The sequence below is a fragment of the Indicator indicator genome, chromosome 29 (genome assembly GCF_027791375.1).
Source record: "Indicator indicator isolate 239-I01 chromosome 29, UM_Iind_1.1, whole genome shotgun sequence".
Taxonomy (NCBI): domain Eukaryota; kingdom Metazoa; phylum Chordata; class Aves; order Piciformes; family Indicatoridae; genus Indicator; species Indicator indicator.
This window is the reverse complement of record NC_072038.1, coordinates 13,026,680-13,046,334: the sequence shown is the minus strand read 5'-3', so window position 1 is coordinate 13,046,334 and position 19,655 is coordinate 13,026,680. Positions and strand designations below refer to the sequence as shown.

The following is a 19,655-nucleotide window of genomic DNA, read 5'->3' as shown; positions in this document are numbered from 1 at the left end:
CCTGCAATTAGTGTGCAAACCCCAGCCCTGTCTGGACTCTTCCAGCCCCTACGCTGTAGATTTGGAGCCATACTACCAGACTGAGAACGAAGACGAGAACCCTTTCATCTGCTCCCAGCCTCGGGAGAACGGGATGCGCTACTGCCGGAGCATCCCTACACGGAGGGAAGAGGGCCTGGAGTGCACCCTGGATTACTACTCCTACAACGACACCACCAACACGTCCTGTGTCAACTGGAACCAGTACTACACCAACTGCTCCGCTGGGGAGCACAACCCCTTCAAGGGAGCCATCAACTTCGATAACATTGGCTACGCCTGGATCGCCATCTTCCAGGTGAGCACTGGCTGCCGGTGTCACACAGGGACACAGTCAGCTGTGCCCCCACCATGCCTTGGGGGGCTGCACAATGTCACTCTTGGGGGATCTTTTGCACCAGCAAGCACTTTTGCTGTAGTGCACGGGTGCTCAAAATGCCAGGGATAGAATGTTATGCTTGCTTTGAGAGTGTCTCCATCTCATATGCCAGTCTCTGAACCCTGTGAGTGCAGCAAGGCCATCCTGCTGTGGAGCAAAGACTGCTCTTCCCTATGCAAAATGCAGCAGTGGGCCTTAGGTCCAGCTGGAAAAGAAGGGCTGGGTTGAGCCTGAGCAGCTGGTGATGTGGATATTTGCATTGTAAGAGAAGGATTTTGCCCCTCGGTGTCTTGTACTGTTGCCCGTGCACTTGGTGGTGTAACTGAGCCTTGCTGGGTCTGTTTGCCCTTCCTGTCTCCATCAGGTCATCACGCTGGAAGGCTGGGTGGACATCATGTACTTTGTCATGGATGCACACTCCTTCTACAACTTCATCTACTTTATCCTCCTGATCATTGTGAGTGGCCTTAAGGGAACATGGGGGTCCTCCTGGCATTCAAAGAGAGCTGAGTGGAGTGACCTAGAAGAACAGGGTAGAAAACACAGTGCACATAGGTAGAACCCAGTAGGCTGGAAGACAGGCAGCTTCAGTATGACACTGTACTGCAGCTGCATGTTCTGCAAGGGTGAAGGAAGAAAGAACCACGTGCTCAGGCTATGGCAGATACAGTTCTGTTGTTGCTGCTTTTACTTCTTCTCTGCTTGTACTCTAAGGTGCTCTCTTGCCTGTCACCTCAACTTTAATTTAAAAGTAGGTGAACTTCCCTTGGTCAGGTTTTGAGCTCTGGAAGGGAAAGAGGCTGTACAGAAATTGCCCCATACTGAAAAACCCAATTGCTTGGTCCTTGATGCAGAGGGAGAATTTCAGCACAACAGTCCCAAACTTCAGAGGGCACATTAAGAATGGAGGGAAGAGATTACTGCCCACAGCCTTACCCACACTTCACATCATCTGACACCACCCACAAAGGAGCCAACAAAGGGTTTGTGTGGTGGGCTCCATGATGGGTGTCATCTATGCAAGTGCAGTTGTCTCCTGTGAGTGGCTGAGTTGTTGTCTAGACTCCCTTCATCATCAAAGGGAAAAAAATAGGTGCTTTAAGAGAGTGATTCATCTCCAAATGTAGACATCCAGAATAAATTACATGCATTGCAGACTTGATGTGCCTGTTTCTCTCTTGACTCTAAAGGATCATTGGGTGCCTCACTCAGATGTACCTAAGTGAGATGGGTCTCATTCTTGCTGGCTAATTGGACTGAGTCCAGCAAAAATAGCAGCACCTTGTCCATTAGGCTCTTGTAGGGATTTCTGCTCCTCATCAAAGCAGGACTCAAACCCTGATGAGAAGGTAGGAGGTCGTTTAGTCCATGATGCTTTTTTTAGTTTCCCCAAACTCCCTTGCTCTCAGCATCCCTGGAATGACAGAGAGATAGGGCGAATGGTACTCTTCCAGGTGCTGTGCCAGCAGCCTATTAGCATGTCAGTAATCCTCTGTGATCTACACTGGGCTCTGCAGAAGGCAGAACCTCATGAAACCCTGGCTGGAAATCAAATCTCCAAGCTGCGGGTACAGGCTGTATGCCCTTGCGTAACAGTCACCCGCAAATCACGTTAGCAGGGGCAGGCTCTGCTCGCCAGCTGCCCACGCGCTGCCGGGTCACTGTCAGAGAGCTCACTGCCTTCATCCCAACGCTGCTAATTGTCATAATTACAACCACCCTCTGTGGAGAGAGAAAAGCACCATCCTGTAGAGCAAAGGGGGTTGTCAGAATCATCTTCTCTCATCTTTGATCTGTGGTGTCCTCCATGGGGAACTGGCGTGGGAGTCCTGGCGTGGGAGTCCTGGCCTGGGCTCACGGTGAGTGAGCCCTTCTGCAGACCTGGCTGGTGGCCCTTGCCAGGTGATGCAGGGGAGGGGCTGGCTGGGGTTTGCCTCTGGCTCCCTGTGCTAGAGCGTGGGGTCAGGCAGATCTATGGAGTGGGTGTGGCCACCTGGAGGTGGCTGATGGCTCCTGTCCCCTTAGGTGGGCTCCTTCTTCATGATCAACCTGTGCCTGGTGGTGATAGCGACGCAGTTCTCTGAGACGAAGCAGCGTGAGAGCCAGCTGATGAAGGAGCAGCGTGTGCGCTACCTGTCCAATGCCAGCACCCTTGCCAGCTTCTCAGAGCCGGGCAGCTGCTACGATGAGCTCCTCAAGTACCTGGTCTACATCGCCCGCAAAGGCAGCAAGCAGCTCATGGAGGCCTACCGGGTGGCAGGCATGAGGATGGGCTTCCTCACCAGCCCTACCAGCAAGGCAGGGGCTGACCGCTGTGCCAGGAAGCACCAGCACAAGAAGAGGCCCTCCGTGCACCACCTCATCCACCACCACCACCACCACCACCACCACTATCACCTGGGCAATGGAAACCTGCAAGCACCCTGTGCTAGCCCAGAGATCAGCGATGTGGAGACTGGCTCCCTCCACAATGGGACCAACCGGCTGGTGCTCCCCTCCTTGGCACCAAACCCCCATGGGGCCCCCAGCACCACTCCCAGCACCACCGAGTCTGTCCACAGCATCTACCACGCTGACTGCCACTTTGAGCCAGTGCTCTGCCAGTCATCCCTGTCACAACCAGGCCTGGGCTTGCCAAGCCCGGAGGGGATCCCCCAGAACATAGTAGGCAGCAAAGTGTACCCCACGGTGCACCCCATGGCGCACCCCAGTACCTCCCATGAGATGCTAAAAGAGAAGAAGCTGGGGGAAGCAGCGGTGAGTGCTGGGAGCAGCACCTTGACAAGCCTCAACATCCCACCCGGGCCCTACAGCAGCATGCAGAAGCTGCTAGAGACACAGAGCACAGGTGAGCCTGGGGGGGTGCAGGTGAGCCTGGGGGTGGCTGTTGGTCTGGGGGTGCCTCGCAGAAGCACAAGCTGTGAGCTGACTTCTTGCTCTGAATCTCTGCAGGATTCTTCTCGGTCCATGTTCTGGAGAAAGGTGATGGCTTTCCAGGTGAGGCCAATGTGAATCTTCTGCCCTACCTCATGTGTCTGATAGGCAAAAGCAGGAGCGAGGTTTCGGCCTCCCTCACCTCATGCTTGCAAGATTCCAAGTGAAAGGAACATTTTCAATGAACTCATTTCCTTTCACATTCCCATCTCTCCCCCAAACCAGTTCATTCTGCAATTACAGGGAACACTTCCCAAATCCCTGCACTCCTAAAATGGGGAGAAACTGGGCTTAGTATAACATTTCCTGCAGCTTTCCTGGATCAGGGATTCCATACTTCCATATCTTTGCTGCAAGGTGCTCTTCCCTCCTCCACATCCTTATTTTTGGGAGCTTGGGTTAGTCTAGTGCACACCCTCTCCACCTCAAGAAGCATTTCTGACCAAGCTTTGTCTGTGGGTCAAACAACGCTTTTTCCACCCCACTGCAATGGCATTGACCTTTCCAGCCAGGAGCTACGCTGGGAAGAGACCAACTCCTGCCCCCAGCCCAGGGCTGCCCAGGAGCTAAATACACAGAGCTGGGGTCTGAGTTGGTTTAGGACTGGGTTCTCCTTTGCACTGCAGCTGTGAGAGAGTCAGATGTGTGCTTTGTAGATATCCTCTCCCCTGGCAGCCAGCTGGTGGAATTTTGGGAGAATATCCTGCTGGTATTGTCATCCAGGAGCCACTTGCAGCTGCTGCTGTGTGGAAGTAAGCTGGTGATTTGAGAGCATCAGCAAACAGCAGGAGCAGGGAAGGAGGGGGCTGCTGGTGGCACTCTTGGTAATTCCAGCCTGGACCTGCCAGAGCTAGAAGGGCTGATGGCTTTCTGCCTGCTGTGATGGTCAGAGGTATAATGAGGTGGGTCAGGGGTCCTGGGCTGGTGGCAAGGTCGGGGAGTAGCAAAGAGGGGTTTGTAACTGGGGAGAAAGAGCTCAGAGAGCCCAGGTTTTGCCTAGGGCTCTTTAACTGTGAAGGAAATGTCTGTGGTGCTAACAGGGACTGGGGGTTGCTCCTCTGGCCCATCCTGGCTGATAGACTGAGCTTGATGTTTCAGGTCCCTGCCAAAGCTCTTGTAACATCTCCAGTCCCTGCGCCAAGCTGGACAGTGACTCCTGCAACCCTGAGAGCTGCCCGTACTGCCTCAAGGCATTTGCGGGCGAGGCCGAGCTGCCGGATGAGGCAGGTGACTCGGACAGTGACGGCGTCTACGAGTTCACACAGGACGCTCGGTACAGCGACTGGCGGGACCCGCGGTGGGGCGGAGTCGGGGCCCAGAGGGCAAGCCGGGTACTGGCCTTCTGGCGAGTGGTGTGCGAGACGTTCCGCAAGATTGTGGACAGCAAATACTTTGGCCGCGGGATCATGGTGGCCATTCTCATCAACACGCTCAGCATGGGCATCGAGTACCACGAGCAGGTGAGTGCTGTTCTGGCCTCTCGCAGCGACGATGCAGGCGAGGTTGTGAGTCTGACTCCAGCCGTGGGGGGAATGGTTTGGGGTGAGAGGCATTGGGGTGAGCTCCCACATGCCAGGCCTGCCAGGGGTGTCTGGCACTGTGCCCAGACCACCATCAGGTGGGCAGCACTACACGTTGCTGGTTTCTGTGGTGCAGGGGCCAAGCAACTATTCGCTACTAGGTTTGTGCCAGCTCCACAGTGCTGGCGGCTTCAGGCTGCTGGGTCAGTGCAGCTGCAGGCAGGGCAGTCTATTGAATTTGTGGTCCCTGGAGGGAAGGTAGCAGATGGCTCTGCCTCCCAAGTGAGTGCTGCAGCAATAGCAAGCTGATTCCAAGAGAGCCTCTTCACTGGCTGCTTCTCTGCTGGGTTATCTGACCCCTCACAGAGAAGAGGCTGCCCCAGCCCCAGTGTCTCGCACTTGGCATCTGGCAGAGCGTTTCCCTAGGCAGAGTCGTTAAGGAAAGGAGCTGCCTCGTTCCTCTTGCGATGTCTCCTTAAGGATGACAAGAGCTCTGCTTTTAGAGAAGCTTTTGTATGGCTTGGCCTCACGTAGGTTTTGTGGCTGCTGCCATTTGTACACCTGTTGTGGTGCCCTTGGCCCTGCCACAGTTGTGGGGTGCCTTGGTGCTGCCGATGCTCGCTTGGAGCTGAGGGGAAGAGTTCGTAGTAGGATGTTGAAATGCTGCAAAATCCCTCGTGTAGCTGAGGGCTCCCAGCAGGCCTGGCCACCCCTATCCCACCACCAGCCTCTGCTGGGACCTCCCTCACCTCTTGAGTCATGGCTCTTTACTCTTCTCCCTTCCTCATGTGCTCATGGTCACTCAAAGCTGCATGCAGAGGCCTCTCACCCATAGCTCCCAGTGGTGGCTGCAGATTAGGTCCACGTTCTCATGTCCTCTCATGGCATTAATGCCTCAGTGACCAAGAGCCAGGGAGCTGTGACTGTGCTCAGTGTGTCCCTTCCAGCCAGCACCTTCTCCCTGGTGCCTTGGTTGCAGCCCAGCTGGCTAACTGCTCTCTGCAGTACTCATCCAACGCTCTGAAGTCCTGCAGATCTCACCTTCATGTGATGGCCTTGGTGGGAGCTTTGCAGGGAAGCCTGAGTGATTCCACCTTTATTTAATGATACTGGGAAGATCACTTCCTGAGAAGCTGGGATGAGGTGGCTGGGGAAACTGACAACAGTTGTATGCCTCCTTTGGCTGAGAGGTGGAAGCAGATCCTCCCTGTCTTTGCTGTGATTGTCCAAGGGGTGGAAGGTCAAAGCTTGTTCATCAGAAGTGTCTTCGAGAGATGCTGGTATAGGCTCCCACCATGCATGCACCAGGGGGACCATCCCACTGGGGATGGGTGGTTGAGCAAGCTCCCATCATCAACTGCCCTAAGGGCAACACAGCTCCTTAATTCTTTGTCTTCGGGGAGGTCGGGAAACAGGGTGCCAGCCTCTGCCCTGGCCAGCAGTGAGCCCCGGTAGGTAACTGCATGGAAACAGGCAGAATTTCATGGTGGCTTTTGGGTAGGAAGGTGGAGGGAGTTGATAAGCGTGGGGAGACTCCAGATGCCATGGGTAGTTGCTGTCTTTGAAGCTGGTGCTGCTCCAGATTCCTCTCTCCTGGGCCATGGGAGTGAATAGCAGAGCCTGGCTTTAGGAGCTCCTCTGCTCAGAGTGGCAGCAGGGAGCAGAGAGATGTCTTCTGTGAGCTCGGGAGGTTAACAGTGTGCAGCTCAATAATCTGACAGTTATGAGAGCAGGAATTAGAGAGGGGAAATGCTGGCCCAGGCCTTTCTGCAGGGATCATAAACACCAGTATGTGATGGTTATTACTTTTTCTTTTAGAAGAGCCTTTCCTAAAAGTGCAGCTGATAACCACACCAGAGTTACCTTCCTTGGCTGATGTTTGCAAAGATGTGGGGGGACTTGAGGAGTGCCTGACTCTGAGACTTTCTGGGTTAGGCTCTCTGCTTCTTTAATGAATATTTACCTCTTGGACTTTTCACGTGAGGCCACCCCGGGCACGCTGGGCTGTATTAGGAGAGATGCTTTCAGGACATGTTTTATGGTGCCATGTCAGATGTCTTGTGTTGTTCACCAGCACCTTGCAGAGAGGAGAGGACCTGCTAGCAGCTACCATGTGTGACAGAGGATGGGCTGGGGGTTACTCTGGGAGGAGGAAGGCTCTGCCCTTCCATCTATCCTCAGCAGTGCTGGGTGGGATTTGGCATCTCTGGAGCTACCAACCTGGAGTTGAACACAGGAGATGATCAGCTGAGATCCTCATTACAGCCACAGGAGGAGAAAAATATGCTCCTCTGGAGGCTTTGCATCTCACTATGGGACATCCTGGAGGGACCTGCTTTTGTCCATGGAAGATGATGCCTAGAACATTGAAGCAGTCTTTCAGCTGCTTGCTGGACAGGCCTATCAGCCAGAGAAGGGCAGGCTGGAGTATTTAGGTTGAAGGTGGTTCTTTGAAGGCACATCAAAATGGGTGGGAATTGGGAATATGAAAACACTGGCCCCAGTCACTTACTGTTTTGTTTGTGTTCACCCATCAGTGAACCTGGCCAGAGTGCACACCCATGGCCAGGGGTGCTGGGTGCACACAGCAAAGGTGGTTCATATCCCTGGGAATTCACCTTCCACCTTAGAACCTTCCATCTTGAAGCTCCTCTCCATAGGCCACCTTCCACAGTATGGTCATTATCGACTAATAACTTTTTATTGTATGGCTGGAGGCTCAGTAACTGGGTTTCCTTTAGGCTCCTCCTGCCACGAGCCTGTGGACTTCCTCCCTCAGCATCAAGTTTCTGCTGTGTTGTTTCTGCTCATGCCTGAAGCTGTAGGTACACCTGACCAGGCTGAACCCTCTGTTTGTGCCCATCCTTCCCTCCCATCCAGCTCTGACTCTTGCCTTTCTCATGAGTGCTGGGAGCAGTGGGAGAAGAGTGGAGCAGCGTGAGGTGCTGAGAGCTCTCACCACGTCATGGCTGCTGGGCAGTGGTGTGAAATTTTCCATCAGGGAAATGACAAGCAGATTGCTGTGGATTATTAATGTGACTGCTAAATAGTTTGTTTTTCTACAGAACTGAAGCAAAACGCAGGTAGAAACTATTAGCTTTGGGGAGAGAAACATAAAGGTGATTTAGAGGCAGGCTCCAGGGGATTTTAAAGACAGGGTTGAACCAATTGCAGATCCGCCTTAGGGAAGCTGAGCCTCTGGAACGCCGTGCATTCAGTTGGCTGGGGCTTTGTGGGAGTTTGTTCTGCCACAGAGCAGGAGCAGAATCTGCTGCTGATCCAGAGGCTTTCTATGCTGCTTTCCTCCAGCCCTGGCTGGGAGCCAGGCCCTGTTCCATAATGTGATGCTTTTTTTCTTCTCTCCAAGTCCTTCCTTGGGGTGAAATGAAAAGGCTTCAGTGCGAGGCGTGATGTTGGACTCCTCAGCAGGGGAAAGAATTCAACAGCGGCTTCCTTGAAGAAGGGCTTTGGGGTTTTGTTTTTGTTTTCAAAATCTGGTTTGCATTGAGCTGCCTGGCTGCTCCAGGTTTCCTCGCCTGAACTCGGGCTATGTGAACTATCCCCCACATCCTCCTGTGTAAACAGCACTTGAATTTCAGCTGCCGCCTCCGCTCTGTTTTGCCATTGTTAATGTAACGAGAAACTCCCCCAGAGCTGCCTTTGGTTCAGATCCATGGCTGCAGCTTGTGGGGACTTGCATCTACACTGGTCCAAACCTCAGATGTTTCTGAAGGAAAGGGAAATTGTTCAGACCAACAGAGAACCTTTTGTGAATTCTTTAAAGCAAATTGGAGATGGCAGGGTGAACACTGGAGTGTCCAAGGAAGAGCAATGAAGCTGGTGAGGAATCTGAAGCACAGGTCTTGTGAGGAGCAGCTGAGGGAACTGGGGTTGTTTGGCCTGGAGAAAAGGAGGCTGAGGGGATACCTTCTGGCTCTCTACAGCTCCCTGAAAGGAAGCTAGAGCCAGGTTGGAGTCAGTCTCCTCTCCCAAGTAACAACTGATGGGACAAGAGGAAATGGCCTCAATTTGTGCCAAGGCTGGTTTAGATTGCACATTAGGAAAAATTCCTTCCCTGAAAGGACTGTCAAGCCCTGGAATAGGCTGCCCAGGGAAGTGGAGATGTCACCATCCCAGGAGGTATCTAAAAGATGTGGTGGTTTAACAGTGCACTTGGAAGTGCAGGGTTAAGGGCTGATCTTGAGGTTCTTAAATGTCCTTCCCACCCTAAATGGTTCTATGACTCTTTGGGACAGCACCCAAGGTGAAAAGCTCATCATCCATGGGATGGAATTCTTCGATGAAGTGAGAGGAGGTGGTGCCTGACATCCCCCTAGCAGGAGGGTAGGTGGTGGAGAATTCCCAGCTCCAGCAGGCTTTTGTAGAAATTCACAATGCAGCAGTGCCAGGAACCAGGTGTGCAGACTCCATCTGCAGAAGGCAGGAGCAGCTTCAGCCCATGGCAGCCTCTCAGCTGCATTCCTGGTGCAGCCTGCTGAGCACACACGCTGCAGGGGATTGATGCTGCGGCTGCTAACACTGCAATTGAACACCACTGCAGCACAGGCACACCAAGCACCTCTGCCAAACATCACAGGGAGTCCCTGGCAAAAGGCATTGGAGTGGCTGTTTGTGTAAACAGCAGGGGCTGGAGAACATGGGAGTCTTGCTGATCAGTGCCAGAGGATGTGAAACTCTCAGGTATCCAGGATGGTGGAGAGGGGAGGTGAAGGGTCAGCAGCAGCATTAGGAAACCTGTGCATCCCTTCAATCACTAATGCAGCCTGTCCCCAGGCAATATCTCTTTGTCCCTGGTTCTTCCCAGGAGCTGGTCCCATGGTGATTCATCATCTTCTCTTCCTAGAGATATCCCACTTCCACTTTGGTGCATGTCCCTTGTCTCTGTTTAACTCCATTACACATCTCCCCTGTGCCAGGTCCTCCTAGCCAAGCCACCAAATCCTTGGTGGTGCAGAGAGGCTTCCCCTCCTTCAGCTCTGCTGCCTTTGCCTGATGCAGGCCTTCTAGCTGGGGTCAACTTCTCATTGCTGCAGGTGCTCAGGGCACTCCCAGGATCAGAAAAGGTGGTGCCCTATAGATCTGCATGTGCTGTATTCAATTAGCTCCTGTTCATGCAGAGATTATTTTTATTAAGGGTTAGTTGCTGAAGACTGGAGGAGCCAAGTCAGAACTAATGGAAGTCATCGGAGCTGTTAATCACTGGGATCCCTGACTGCAGAACAAGCTCTCTCTTTGTTACTGGGGACAGTTCTTCTTAAGCACCTCGAGGGTTTCTCCTCTCCTCAGTGATGTGAGGGAATTGTGAGGTCTTGTAGGAACTGGTGTGCTTTAATTGTCTTGCTCAGGAAGCTCTTTCAGAGTGCTGTGCAAAATACAGGGAGGCCACAGCCCTTGTAGTCATCAGAGTGAATAGGCTGTGGCTGCCAAGCAGACTTTGTCCTGCGTCTGGAGACTGAATGCTTTGAAAAGTAAATCAGATTTCAAGTGATTGGAAAGCGTATGGGGGTTTTATCAGATAATTCCATTCTCTGCATGCTTTAGGGATGAGCCTGTGTGGATTCCTTGACATCTACTAAAGTTCTGTTGAGCTCCCTGGATGGGGAGCTGTAAGTGTCAATCCTTTCCTGTTAATTTAGCTCTGAGGCTGGCAACACTCAGGCTGCCTCAGATCCTATCATTAGAGCTGTTGTTTCAGCTGCCATCTGTACCCTCCAGTTATCTCTGCTCAGGCAGTGCTGAGAAGACTCCAGCTTGGTGGAATGGGAAGATGATGTCTGCTTCATCCCTGTGCAGATGAGAAATCACTGCTGGCTGCAGAGAGCCAGGCACTGTGGTGCTGTTCTGCTTGGGTGGGAGCCAGCAAACTCAGCTAGAGCTTGTGGAGCATCCTCAAATTGCACCAGCCAATGCTTTTGTCTGTAGGTGCTCCTGATTGATGGTTATTGGTGATTTCCCAGGGATCAGTCCATTGTTTTCTCCATCTCTCCTGGTAGAGCTTGGTTCCAATGCTGATGGTGCCCATGACTCTGCCCTGCTGTTGCCTGTGTCCTCACAGAGCCCCTTGGCACCTCGCTCAGCCCCCAGCAGGAGCAGGGACAGGAGCTGAGCACATTTCCCTCCTCTCTACTGGATTTGTGTTTTGCTGATGTTAGGAAAGGACCAACTCTTGGGTCAGCATTGGAGACAGTGCTAGAGCACCAGAACCCTGGCTTCAGCAGAACTCTGCAGGAGCTGCACAGGCACAGCCTTTGGCTTTAGCTTTTTTATTGCCTTGCTCTCCCAGAGCCTTCTCTAGTACTAAATGGGGAGATAAGTTTCAAACTCGATTTAGATTAACTAGAAATAGAAGGCTTTAAATCTCAAATACTTACAAGGTGTGACCAAGTGGAAATGCATCTTTTGTTCAGCTTAAGCTCCTCCAAAACCTGGCCAGAGGGATGTGCCTGTTCATGTTTTTCTTGCATTTTGTGGGATAAGATTCATCCAGAAATCCAGAAAGCTGAGAGAGAGAAGCATTTCAGACAAGACTATCAGCAGTGCCTCCTACGAGTGGTAAAGAGAGCCCAGCCCCAGGGCTTGGTGGTGCAGAGCATGGTCTGCAGATCCTGTTTGTGGTCCTGAGCAGGTATAGTTCATGGCAGGTTCCCTCAAGGGTGGTTGATGAGGTTCTCCACTGTGCTTGGGACTCATCCCCTCAACTGTACTTCAGGCTCTGGGTGGACAGGAGGCCATGGGACACAGCCCCATATGGGCAATTGGGGCTGGAGAATTCAGTTGTTGGCCATGGCTGCTCAACAAGGATGTCGTGGAGAGGAAGGTCTTGCATCAGAAGGTGCCATGTCCATGGGACTCACCTTCTTTCTTCTGCATGTGTTGGGTGGGAAAGGACATTTGTTGACCAGAAGGGGAAAGAGCAGGTGGCAGGTGAGGACATGAGTAGTGGTAGAAGGGAATTCTGTCCTGTGCAGACAGCTCTACTTCCTCCCAGGTGAAAGCTGCATTCCTGCCTTTCTCACAGCATCACCTGCCCTGGCATGATGTGCTTAGCCTCCACACAGCCCCTAACAAAAAATCCTCCTTCCCACACAGTGCTGGGATGATGCTGGACTTGGTCACTTGTCTGTCAGAGTCATTTCCTTCTAATAAATGCCTGTAAATCCTGAACTTGCCAGCAGTCCTCCTGCAACACACTGAGCCCATTCTATGTCTCCAGCACCAGGAGGAGCCGAGCTTTCTGACGTGTTTTCTTTAGCCAGTTTGGTGCAGGGCGAGCAGAGGCAGCCTCTGGCTCTGCCAGGCTCCGATCAAGCACGGCTTAAGTTTGCACTGCAGGACCAGGGATGGTCACTAGAGCCTGAAGCCTCCCGAGGAGCCCCCAGGACACAGAGAGTCATGGCTGAGAATGTCATGGCCTGAGGGTCCGTCCATGAAGCAGTGAGTGGCTCTGGAGCTAGGAGGGGCCTCATTTCCCCAAGGGAACCAGGGCTCAGCAGGTGCATCAAGGCAATGAGGGGAATAATGTGGGTGCCATGAGGGCAGAGCGTGGAGAAGGTTGACTGAGGACACAGCCAGGAGCTATAAATGATGGGGAATCAGGTATGGGAGAGGGCAAAATAAGGGCATCTCATTTGATTAATGAATAGCTGCTTCCCTTCACCAGAACTGGCTGTGTGTTGCCCCAGGACTGGTGGCCTGACTTCCATTCCCTGGCACCCCAGTGTGTACCTGCACCCCTGTGAAGGGTGGGGACGGTTGTAGTGGAGCAGCCTTGGATTGGCAGTCCTGTCTTTGACCTATCTGATCTTTTTCTTATGTATGTATATTAAAAATCTGCAAGTGATGAGTCAGTAAAATGCTGGTGGTGTTTCCTGTGAAATAGCTGAGGTTGGTATTTTCTTTCTGTGTTATTTTTCCTCAGTTACCATGGCAATGCTTTCAGAAGGGTTCCTTCTGCAGCCATTCAAATGGCTTAGAACTTTTCATGGTCTTCTGGAGCCACTCACAAAAGAAGAGCCCTTGGGATCAGGAGGAATCTGCCTCTTGGCCAGCCACCCCACCTCTCCCTCTGTGCTGTGGCAAAGACAGAGTGTTTTTTCTATTCAGTTTTGTTGTTAGCAAAATAGAGAGGAAAGACCCTGGGATGTTTCTGCTCCTTTGTGCTGACATCCCCAGGGACAGGGGCTGGGCATAACCAGGTTTGGCTGCAGCCTGGCCAGGAGGGAGATGGGGATGGATGGGCCCATGTCAGCCATGCCCATGCCACTGGGTGCAAGTCTGATGATGGTGAAGAGCCTGTGCCATGCCTGTGCCTTATATGGGTCGTGGCTGCAGGAAGGCAGGACCAGAAGCTCTGCACTGTCTGCCAGGGCCCTTGGTTGCACCCTGTCACGCAGCAGGGCTTGTCTTTCAGCAACTGGGGAAAGCAGCCCCTGGGACTTGGCTTCCAATGGCCCCAGACCCTTTTCCTCCACTTGTTGCCTCAGCCTTGCTTGCTGAGGAGACACCTAGGAGCCCCTGGCACAGGGAGGAGCAGTGTGTGCCACCCCTTGAGGTAACAATCAGTACCTGGGACAGCCTCCCTTGCCTCCTGCTGCCCCATCCTGGCGGTGCCCTGCTTGATGCCAGGCAGGAAGCAAAGGACATCCCCTCCTTGCTGTGGCTTACACCTTGTCAGGCAAGGTCACATCTGGGTGGATGCCCCTGATGGTTACAGGGGAGGCTGCTCTGTCTGCTCTTGAAGTGTGCTGCCGGAGCTCATCAGGGTGCTGTGGGTACAGCCTCAAATGGACACCACACCAGCAGAGAGCTAACAGGGAGTGATGTATCCAGGACATGTGTCCTCTGTGTCCAGCGAGGCGAGGTGTCCTGGAGACAAAATCCAGTGTTTACAGAGGCCTCATGGATGAGCTGCTGTGTGGTGCCACAGCTGAACCACACATGCAGCAGCTCCCCACATCACCCAGCTGCACCCTGCCAGCACCTCCCAGTGCCATCTCCAAGCAGGAGGTGTTCAGGAGGCACAAGTTTCATTAACCCATGCCATGAACACTCCATCCCTGCTGGGCTGGTCAGGTTTACCATGTCAGCTTCTGTGGGGATGAGATGTGAGGGGCACTGCTGGTGCATCCAGGCACTGGCTGGGCTGGGAGGTGCTGGGCACTGCTGGTGCATTGAGGCACTGCCTGGGCTGTGCCTTCAGTGCTGCTGAGATTTGGCAGCACAATTGCAGGGTGGAATCGGGAGTGGAAGACAGTCTTCAGGGCCCAGGGTAGTGGAGCTGATGGATGGGGAGCAAAGCTCCCAGGAACACGAGGCTGTTCCCACAGCATCGCTACAGTGATGGTCACAGCACACATCCTGCCTTGGTGCTGGGCACTTGCCAGTCAGCTGGCATTTTGTGTAGGCTGATGTAGAGTTTGGGTTATTTGAAATGGCCCTCAGCTGCAGCCTGGCATTGCAGCTCTCAGCCTGTTTATTCCTTCTGTCTGAGCATTCCCACAGGTGTGTGCATTTAACAGGGGCAGTTCAATGTCAGGAGCTGCCACATTTGTGCTTTGGGCCTGGGTCCTGGAGGAGGTGATTTGGGCTCTGAGTCCAGGGTGTTTGGCAAGCTCTAGCCAAGGAATCTGTTCCTCAGCGAGGATGTTGGAAGGTGCAGGAAGCGTTCACCACTCCTTTGTTTTATGGGTTTTGTATTACTTTTTCTGTGCAATGCTGCTGTTTCCCCCCAGGAGTCCAGTACCTGGTGTGCTTAAGGGCTTCAGTGAGCTGTGCCAGCCCATTGCCAGGCATCTCGGCACTGCCCACGCAAGTCTGTGGCCACCTGCCAGCCGGACTTCGGCTCCTCCTGCTAATGAAGCTTTTAAGCAGCAACAGGAGGTTACGGCTGTGTGCTGGGGTTAAATGGGGAGAGGTGATTTGGTGCTGCAGATTCTGCTCCTGTCTTTGCCATGGACTGATCCTGAACACACCATGCCACCTGGGTTTCTCCTCTGCCCCTTGGTTTTCAGTGCCTCAGGGGAAGCAGCACGGAGCCAGCAGGCATGTGGGAGCCCTCTGTGAACAATGCTAGAAAGTTATTGATTTAGGTCTGAGATTACTGGATGTCTGTTTTAAGGGCTTTTTTTCCTTACCTCTATTTTTAGATTGCCAGTCTGGAATGCCAGGGTCAGGCCCTTCTTCAGCAGCAGTTTCTTGAGCCATTCCAATGAGCCATTGGTTTCTTGAGCCATTCCAATGATATCCCAACCAGCAGCTGAGCATCCCCTGCTGCTCACTCATTCGTCCCCTCGCAGCGGGGTGGGGAAGAGAATCAAGAACAAAAGTAAAGCTCATGGATTGAGACGAGAACAGTTTAACCACTAAAATAAAGTAATAGTAGGAACAGCTTTGGAAATGAACATAGCAAAAAGAGGAACAAAACCCAAGATCAAAGGCCAAGTGATGCGCACTGGAGCTACTCTCCACTGCTGACTGATGCATGGCCTGTCCTGCCGGCCATCTACCCCCAGTGCATGCATTGGGCACCATGCCCTGTGACAGGGAATATCCCTTTGGCCAATTATCCTGGCCATGCCCCCTCCTGGCTCCTTGTACCCCCTGCTCATTGGCAGAATGTGGGAAGCTGAAAAGTCCCTGAGGCAGGGAGGGTGCTGCTTAGCACCAATGGAAACATCAGCATGATGCCAACACTGTCCGCTGGCTGCAGCCAAAGGGCTGTGCCACCTGCCAGGAAGAAGATTAACTCTGTCCCAGCTGAACCCAGGACAATTGCCTCAGATCTCTGCTTCTGGAAAACCTGAGCTTAAACCTTGTGCCGAGGTGCTCAGTGAAGAGGCTGTGTGTGAGGAGCAGCAGGGAGAGCTGCTCTGGTGGCTGAAGCAGCAGGGACACCGCTGCACGCCCCTGCTGCATGCCTGTGCAGGTCTATGTTTACCTGCTCAAGCTCACAGCAGGTGTCTGACCCTTACATGCTGTGTCAGGGATTTTGTTCTCTCTCCTGGGCTCTGGGGTGAGCTGTTGCCATTTCCACCCTACACTGCTGGTTCTCCTGCACTTGCAGCTCAGGGCTCTTTCTATTTCCAGCTGTAACTTTGGGTGGTGAGTTGTGCTGCTTACTCTGTCCCCTCCTCTTCTTTCCCCAGCCAGAGGAGCTTACCAATGCTCTGGAGATCAGCAACATAGTGTTCACAAGCCTCTTTGCCCTGGAGATGCTGTTGAAAGTCCTCGTTTATGGTCCTTTTGGCTACATTAAGAACCCATACAACATCTTTGATGGCATCATCGTGGTGATCAGGTACAAACCTAGAAGTCTTTTTGTGTGTTTCCCCATGTTTGGCTGTTCAGTTAAACAGAAAGCAGTGGAGAGTGGGCACAAATACCTCCCTGGGACACAATTGATAATAGGAGGTTGGTTTATGGTCATTTTAGAGAGAGGCCAGTCCCCATGCCCTGGGGGAATCTAGGATCCCAGTGGTACACCCAGTGCCTGACAAAGCAGCTCTCTGTTTTTTTGACAAGTGCAAAGGCTGTGATTGCCCCTACAGCTCAGCTGTGGATTTGTAGGTGTGGTTCTGACACGAGTGGGACTCTTTGCAAGCCTGATGGAGTCCAACTCACCAGGGACACTGGCAGAATCTTTATCCACTTCCCATCCCTCTTCTCTCTGAATTTCACCCTCCGTCTGCCTCCTCTTCTCCATGGCTTTGTGTTAGGCTTTGTCTTCTCACCCTGCGATGCCCTTTGTGTCTCCCCAGCGTGTGGGAGATCGTGGGCCAGCAAGGCGGAGGGCTCTCAGTGCTGCGCACCTTCCGGCTCATGCGGGTTCTGAAGCTGGTCCGCTTCATGCCAGCCCTGCAGCGTCAGCTGGTAGTCCTCATGAAGACCATGGACAACGTGGCCACGTTCTGCATGTTGCTGATGCTCTTCATCTTCATCTTTAGGTGAGCGCTTCTGATTCCCTGTCCTGGGGTTGCTCTGGGTTTTCAGGTGGGATCCCATGGCAAAGCCAGGAGATGGACGAGTCTGTGCCAGGACATGGCTGAGCTGAATGGTCCCAGCAACAGTACTGGTAGGGGCCTGCTGCCCTGACTAAAGTCTCTTAGCTCTGGCCAAACAACATGTGTCTTTGCAAGGTGGTTTGCAAGGCAAATCTTTCTCTGGGTGACCGCTGGACATCATCCCAAGACAGCAGTCCCATCACTCGCTGACTGGTGATAAGCTCTGGCCAGGGAAGGGCAGTGCTCAGATCCAACCAGCCACTGGGGTGCTTCTGCTCTACCGTGGCCTCTTCTGAGGAGTCCAAATGTTGGAAACAGGCTTGGTGTAGACCTGAATTTTTGGATTTTGGTCTAGATTTTGAGAGGATCCAGTCTCCTTGTAACAGCCAGTGGTGGTGTACCAGCAATCCAGGTGCTGGGAAGGCTGGACAAAGCCATTCTTGTCTTTGGAATAATGTCCCTTCACCCCGAGACTTTTCACTCCAAACCCCCGTTTGCAGACATGGTGCTCAGGAGAGCTGTATTAATTTTATTATTCAAGTTATTGGCTGAGAGCAGGGGAAATCAGATTATTCCTTTAGTATGAATCTAAAATGAAAGGCGTATTTTCTTATCAAAACTGCAAGCGCTGGTTTGGGTCCCCTGATATATCTCATCCAGGCACTTTGCAGAAACCCTTTTTGTCTTCCTCACTCAACTGAAGCATATTTTGCTGAAAACGTGTCGTTGTAAAACAGAAACTCAAAACATTTTGTTTAGAAAATGTTGAAACACAGTATTTTGACTTAAGAAAAAAAAAAACAAAACACCAAAGCGGCAGAAAAAGCAAGAAGATTTTGGCTGAAACTTTTTGACAGATTTGACCCAAATTCCCAGCTGAGTTGCATGGTCTTAGGGTGGTTTTCAGCGAGGGAATGATTCATCTTTTTAAAAATGCAAAGCCTTCCCCAGGTGGCAGCGGGAGCCTGTCAGCCCTGCTGTGCCATCAGTGGCCTGTCCCCTGGTCCTCTTGTTGAGCCCCTGCCTTCCCTGCCCTGCAGCATCCTGGGGATGCACCTCTTTGGCTGCAAGTTTGCTTCAGAGCGGGATGGGGACACGCTGCCCGACAGGAAGAACTTCGACTCTCTGCTCTGGGCCATCGTCACCGTTTTCCAGGTACCAAAGGGACAATGCCACAGCTCCTGTGTGCTTCGGGGTTGCAAGGCATGGAACTATTTTCCAAGGCATCTGACAGAGCTCAGTGAAGCTACTTGCCACAGAAGGGAGAGGACCCAAATCCACAAGTGCAGGAACTCAGGGGTTCTCAGACTGTTTCCCAGAAGGCCAGTGAGGAAGGGATGCAGAGGCAGGAGGCTTTTCAGTGACAGGGCATGGGCTGAGTGGGTGATAGTCACACAGAGGGTGGAGGTGGCGAGAAGTCAGGGCCTTTTGCAGTGATATCTTGACAAAGAACAGTGTCTGGCTTAAGTCCCTATCTGTCTATTGAGATCCTGTCTCTTCTCTGGCTCAAAAGATGGGACAGGTTTATCCTCCTGTGGTTATGGCTACAGTGGGTACCCCAAAAGCAGGATGCTCACTTGGCCCATCCAGAGCAGAGCTATCCATCCAGGCTCAGGAGAACAGCACACTGTGCTCTAGTATCTCCATTCTTCCTCTGCAGATTTTGACCCAGGAAGACTGGAACAAGGTCCTCTATAATGGCATGGCATCGACCTCCTCGTGGGCTGCTCTCTACTTCATTGCTCTCATGACCTTTGGGAATTATGTTCTCTTTAACCTGCTGGTGGCCATTCTGGTGGAAGGTTTCCAGACAGAGGTAATGTCCAGTGCTTGTGCCTTTGCTGTGTTCTAAAGTTTCGGGGCCTCCAAATGCTGGAATTTGATTTCTGAGCTGGACAGTAATACATTTCCAGGAGTGGCACTTGAAAGAAGTGGTGAAAAGTGCTTGGTCTATTTGTTTTCTTGTCCTCTTCTGTTTCTAAGCCATGGCGGAGGTGGCTGCAGGAACCCTCTGAGGGCAGGGTTTCAGTGCAGCACTGATGGGTTAGCACAGGAGTGGGGCTCAGTGGTGTCAGGCTGTGCCTACTGCCGTCACAGGGCCTTTGAAACAGCTCTGCCCATGTCTGGCAGCCAGATATGAAGCCCCTCCTGAAAACTTGGGCAGGCTGGTGAGAGATTAGAGACACAATTCTCTCTTTTGAAGGCATGCATTCATGGAGCTGGTTCCATTTCCAGCCCTGCAATGCCCTGCAAAGTTTAAAGTATACAATTTCTGCTCTCTGCTGTCTGCTTCCTCAGGCTGGGAACTTCCATGAGGTATTCTTGGAGGATTTCATGAAGGGGCAGGTGGGCACTTAGCTTTGAACTCAGCCTCTTTTTTCACCCTCCTGCCTGCCCAGCTGTGCAACTTGGTCACCTGGTCCACAGAGTGGGGGCCCCATGCTGCTCACCCACCCCCTGCAACAATTGACCACCTGTCATCAGAAGGGGAGAGGACATTTACAGCCTGCCCAGGAGGTCGGGGAGGTCAATTTAACCCACAGCTGCTGCTGGGGTCTGCTTGTGCAGGCTGTGCTTTTACACTCTCTCTATTTTTTTTGTAAGCATCTTAGGATGACTATTATTTCAGATTTGTTGCTCGTGTGTCACAATCTCTTTATACCCTATGAGCAGAGGCACTGAACTTTTTTTTTAATATTATTTTTGGAACTCAGTTTGGAGTTAAATTAATGGAGTCGTACCAGGAGGTAGCAAGGAGAAATT

The 19,655-nt window shown here is 52.4% G+C and overlaps 1 protein-coding gene across 1 annotated transcript in view; it reads left to right on the top strand.

Moving 5' to 3' along the window:
• The window catches only part of CACNA1G (calcium voltage-gated channel subunit alpha1 G), a 130,215-nt gene that overhangs the window by 54,618 nt on the left and 55,942 nt on the right, over positions 1-19,655 (top strand). The window contains exons 6-14 of the mRNA XM_054393724.1: positions 46-337; positions 783-875; positions 2,444-3,266; positions 3,371-3,415; positions 4,451-4,812; positions 16,038-16,189; positions 16,650-16,835; positions 17,933-18,047; positions 18,553-18,708. Coding sequence (XP_054249699.1) covers positions 46-337; positions 783-875; positions 2,444-3,266; positions 3,371-3,415; positions 4,451-4,812; positions 16,038-16,189; positions 16,650-16,835; positions 17,933-18,047; positions 18,553-18,708 — 2,224 coding nt within the window. The remainder of the gene's footprint in view (positions 1-45; positions 338-782; positions 876-2,443; positions 3,267-3,370; positions 3,416-4,450; positions 4,813-16,037; positions 16,190-16,649; positions 16,836-17,932; positions 18,048-18,552; positions 18,709-19,655) is intronic.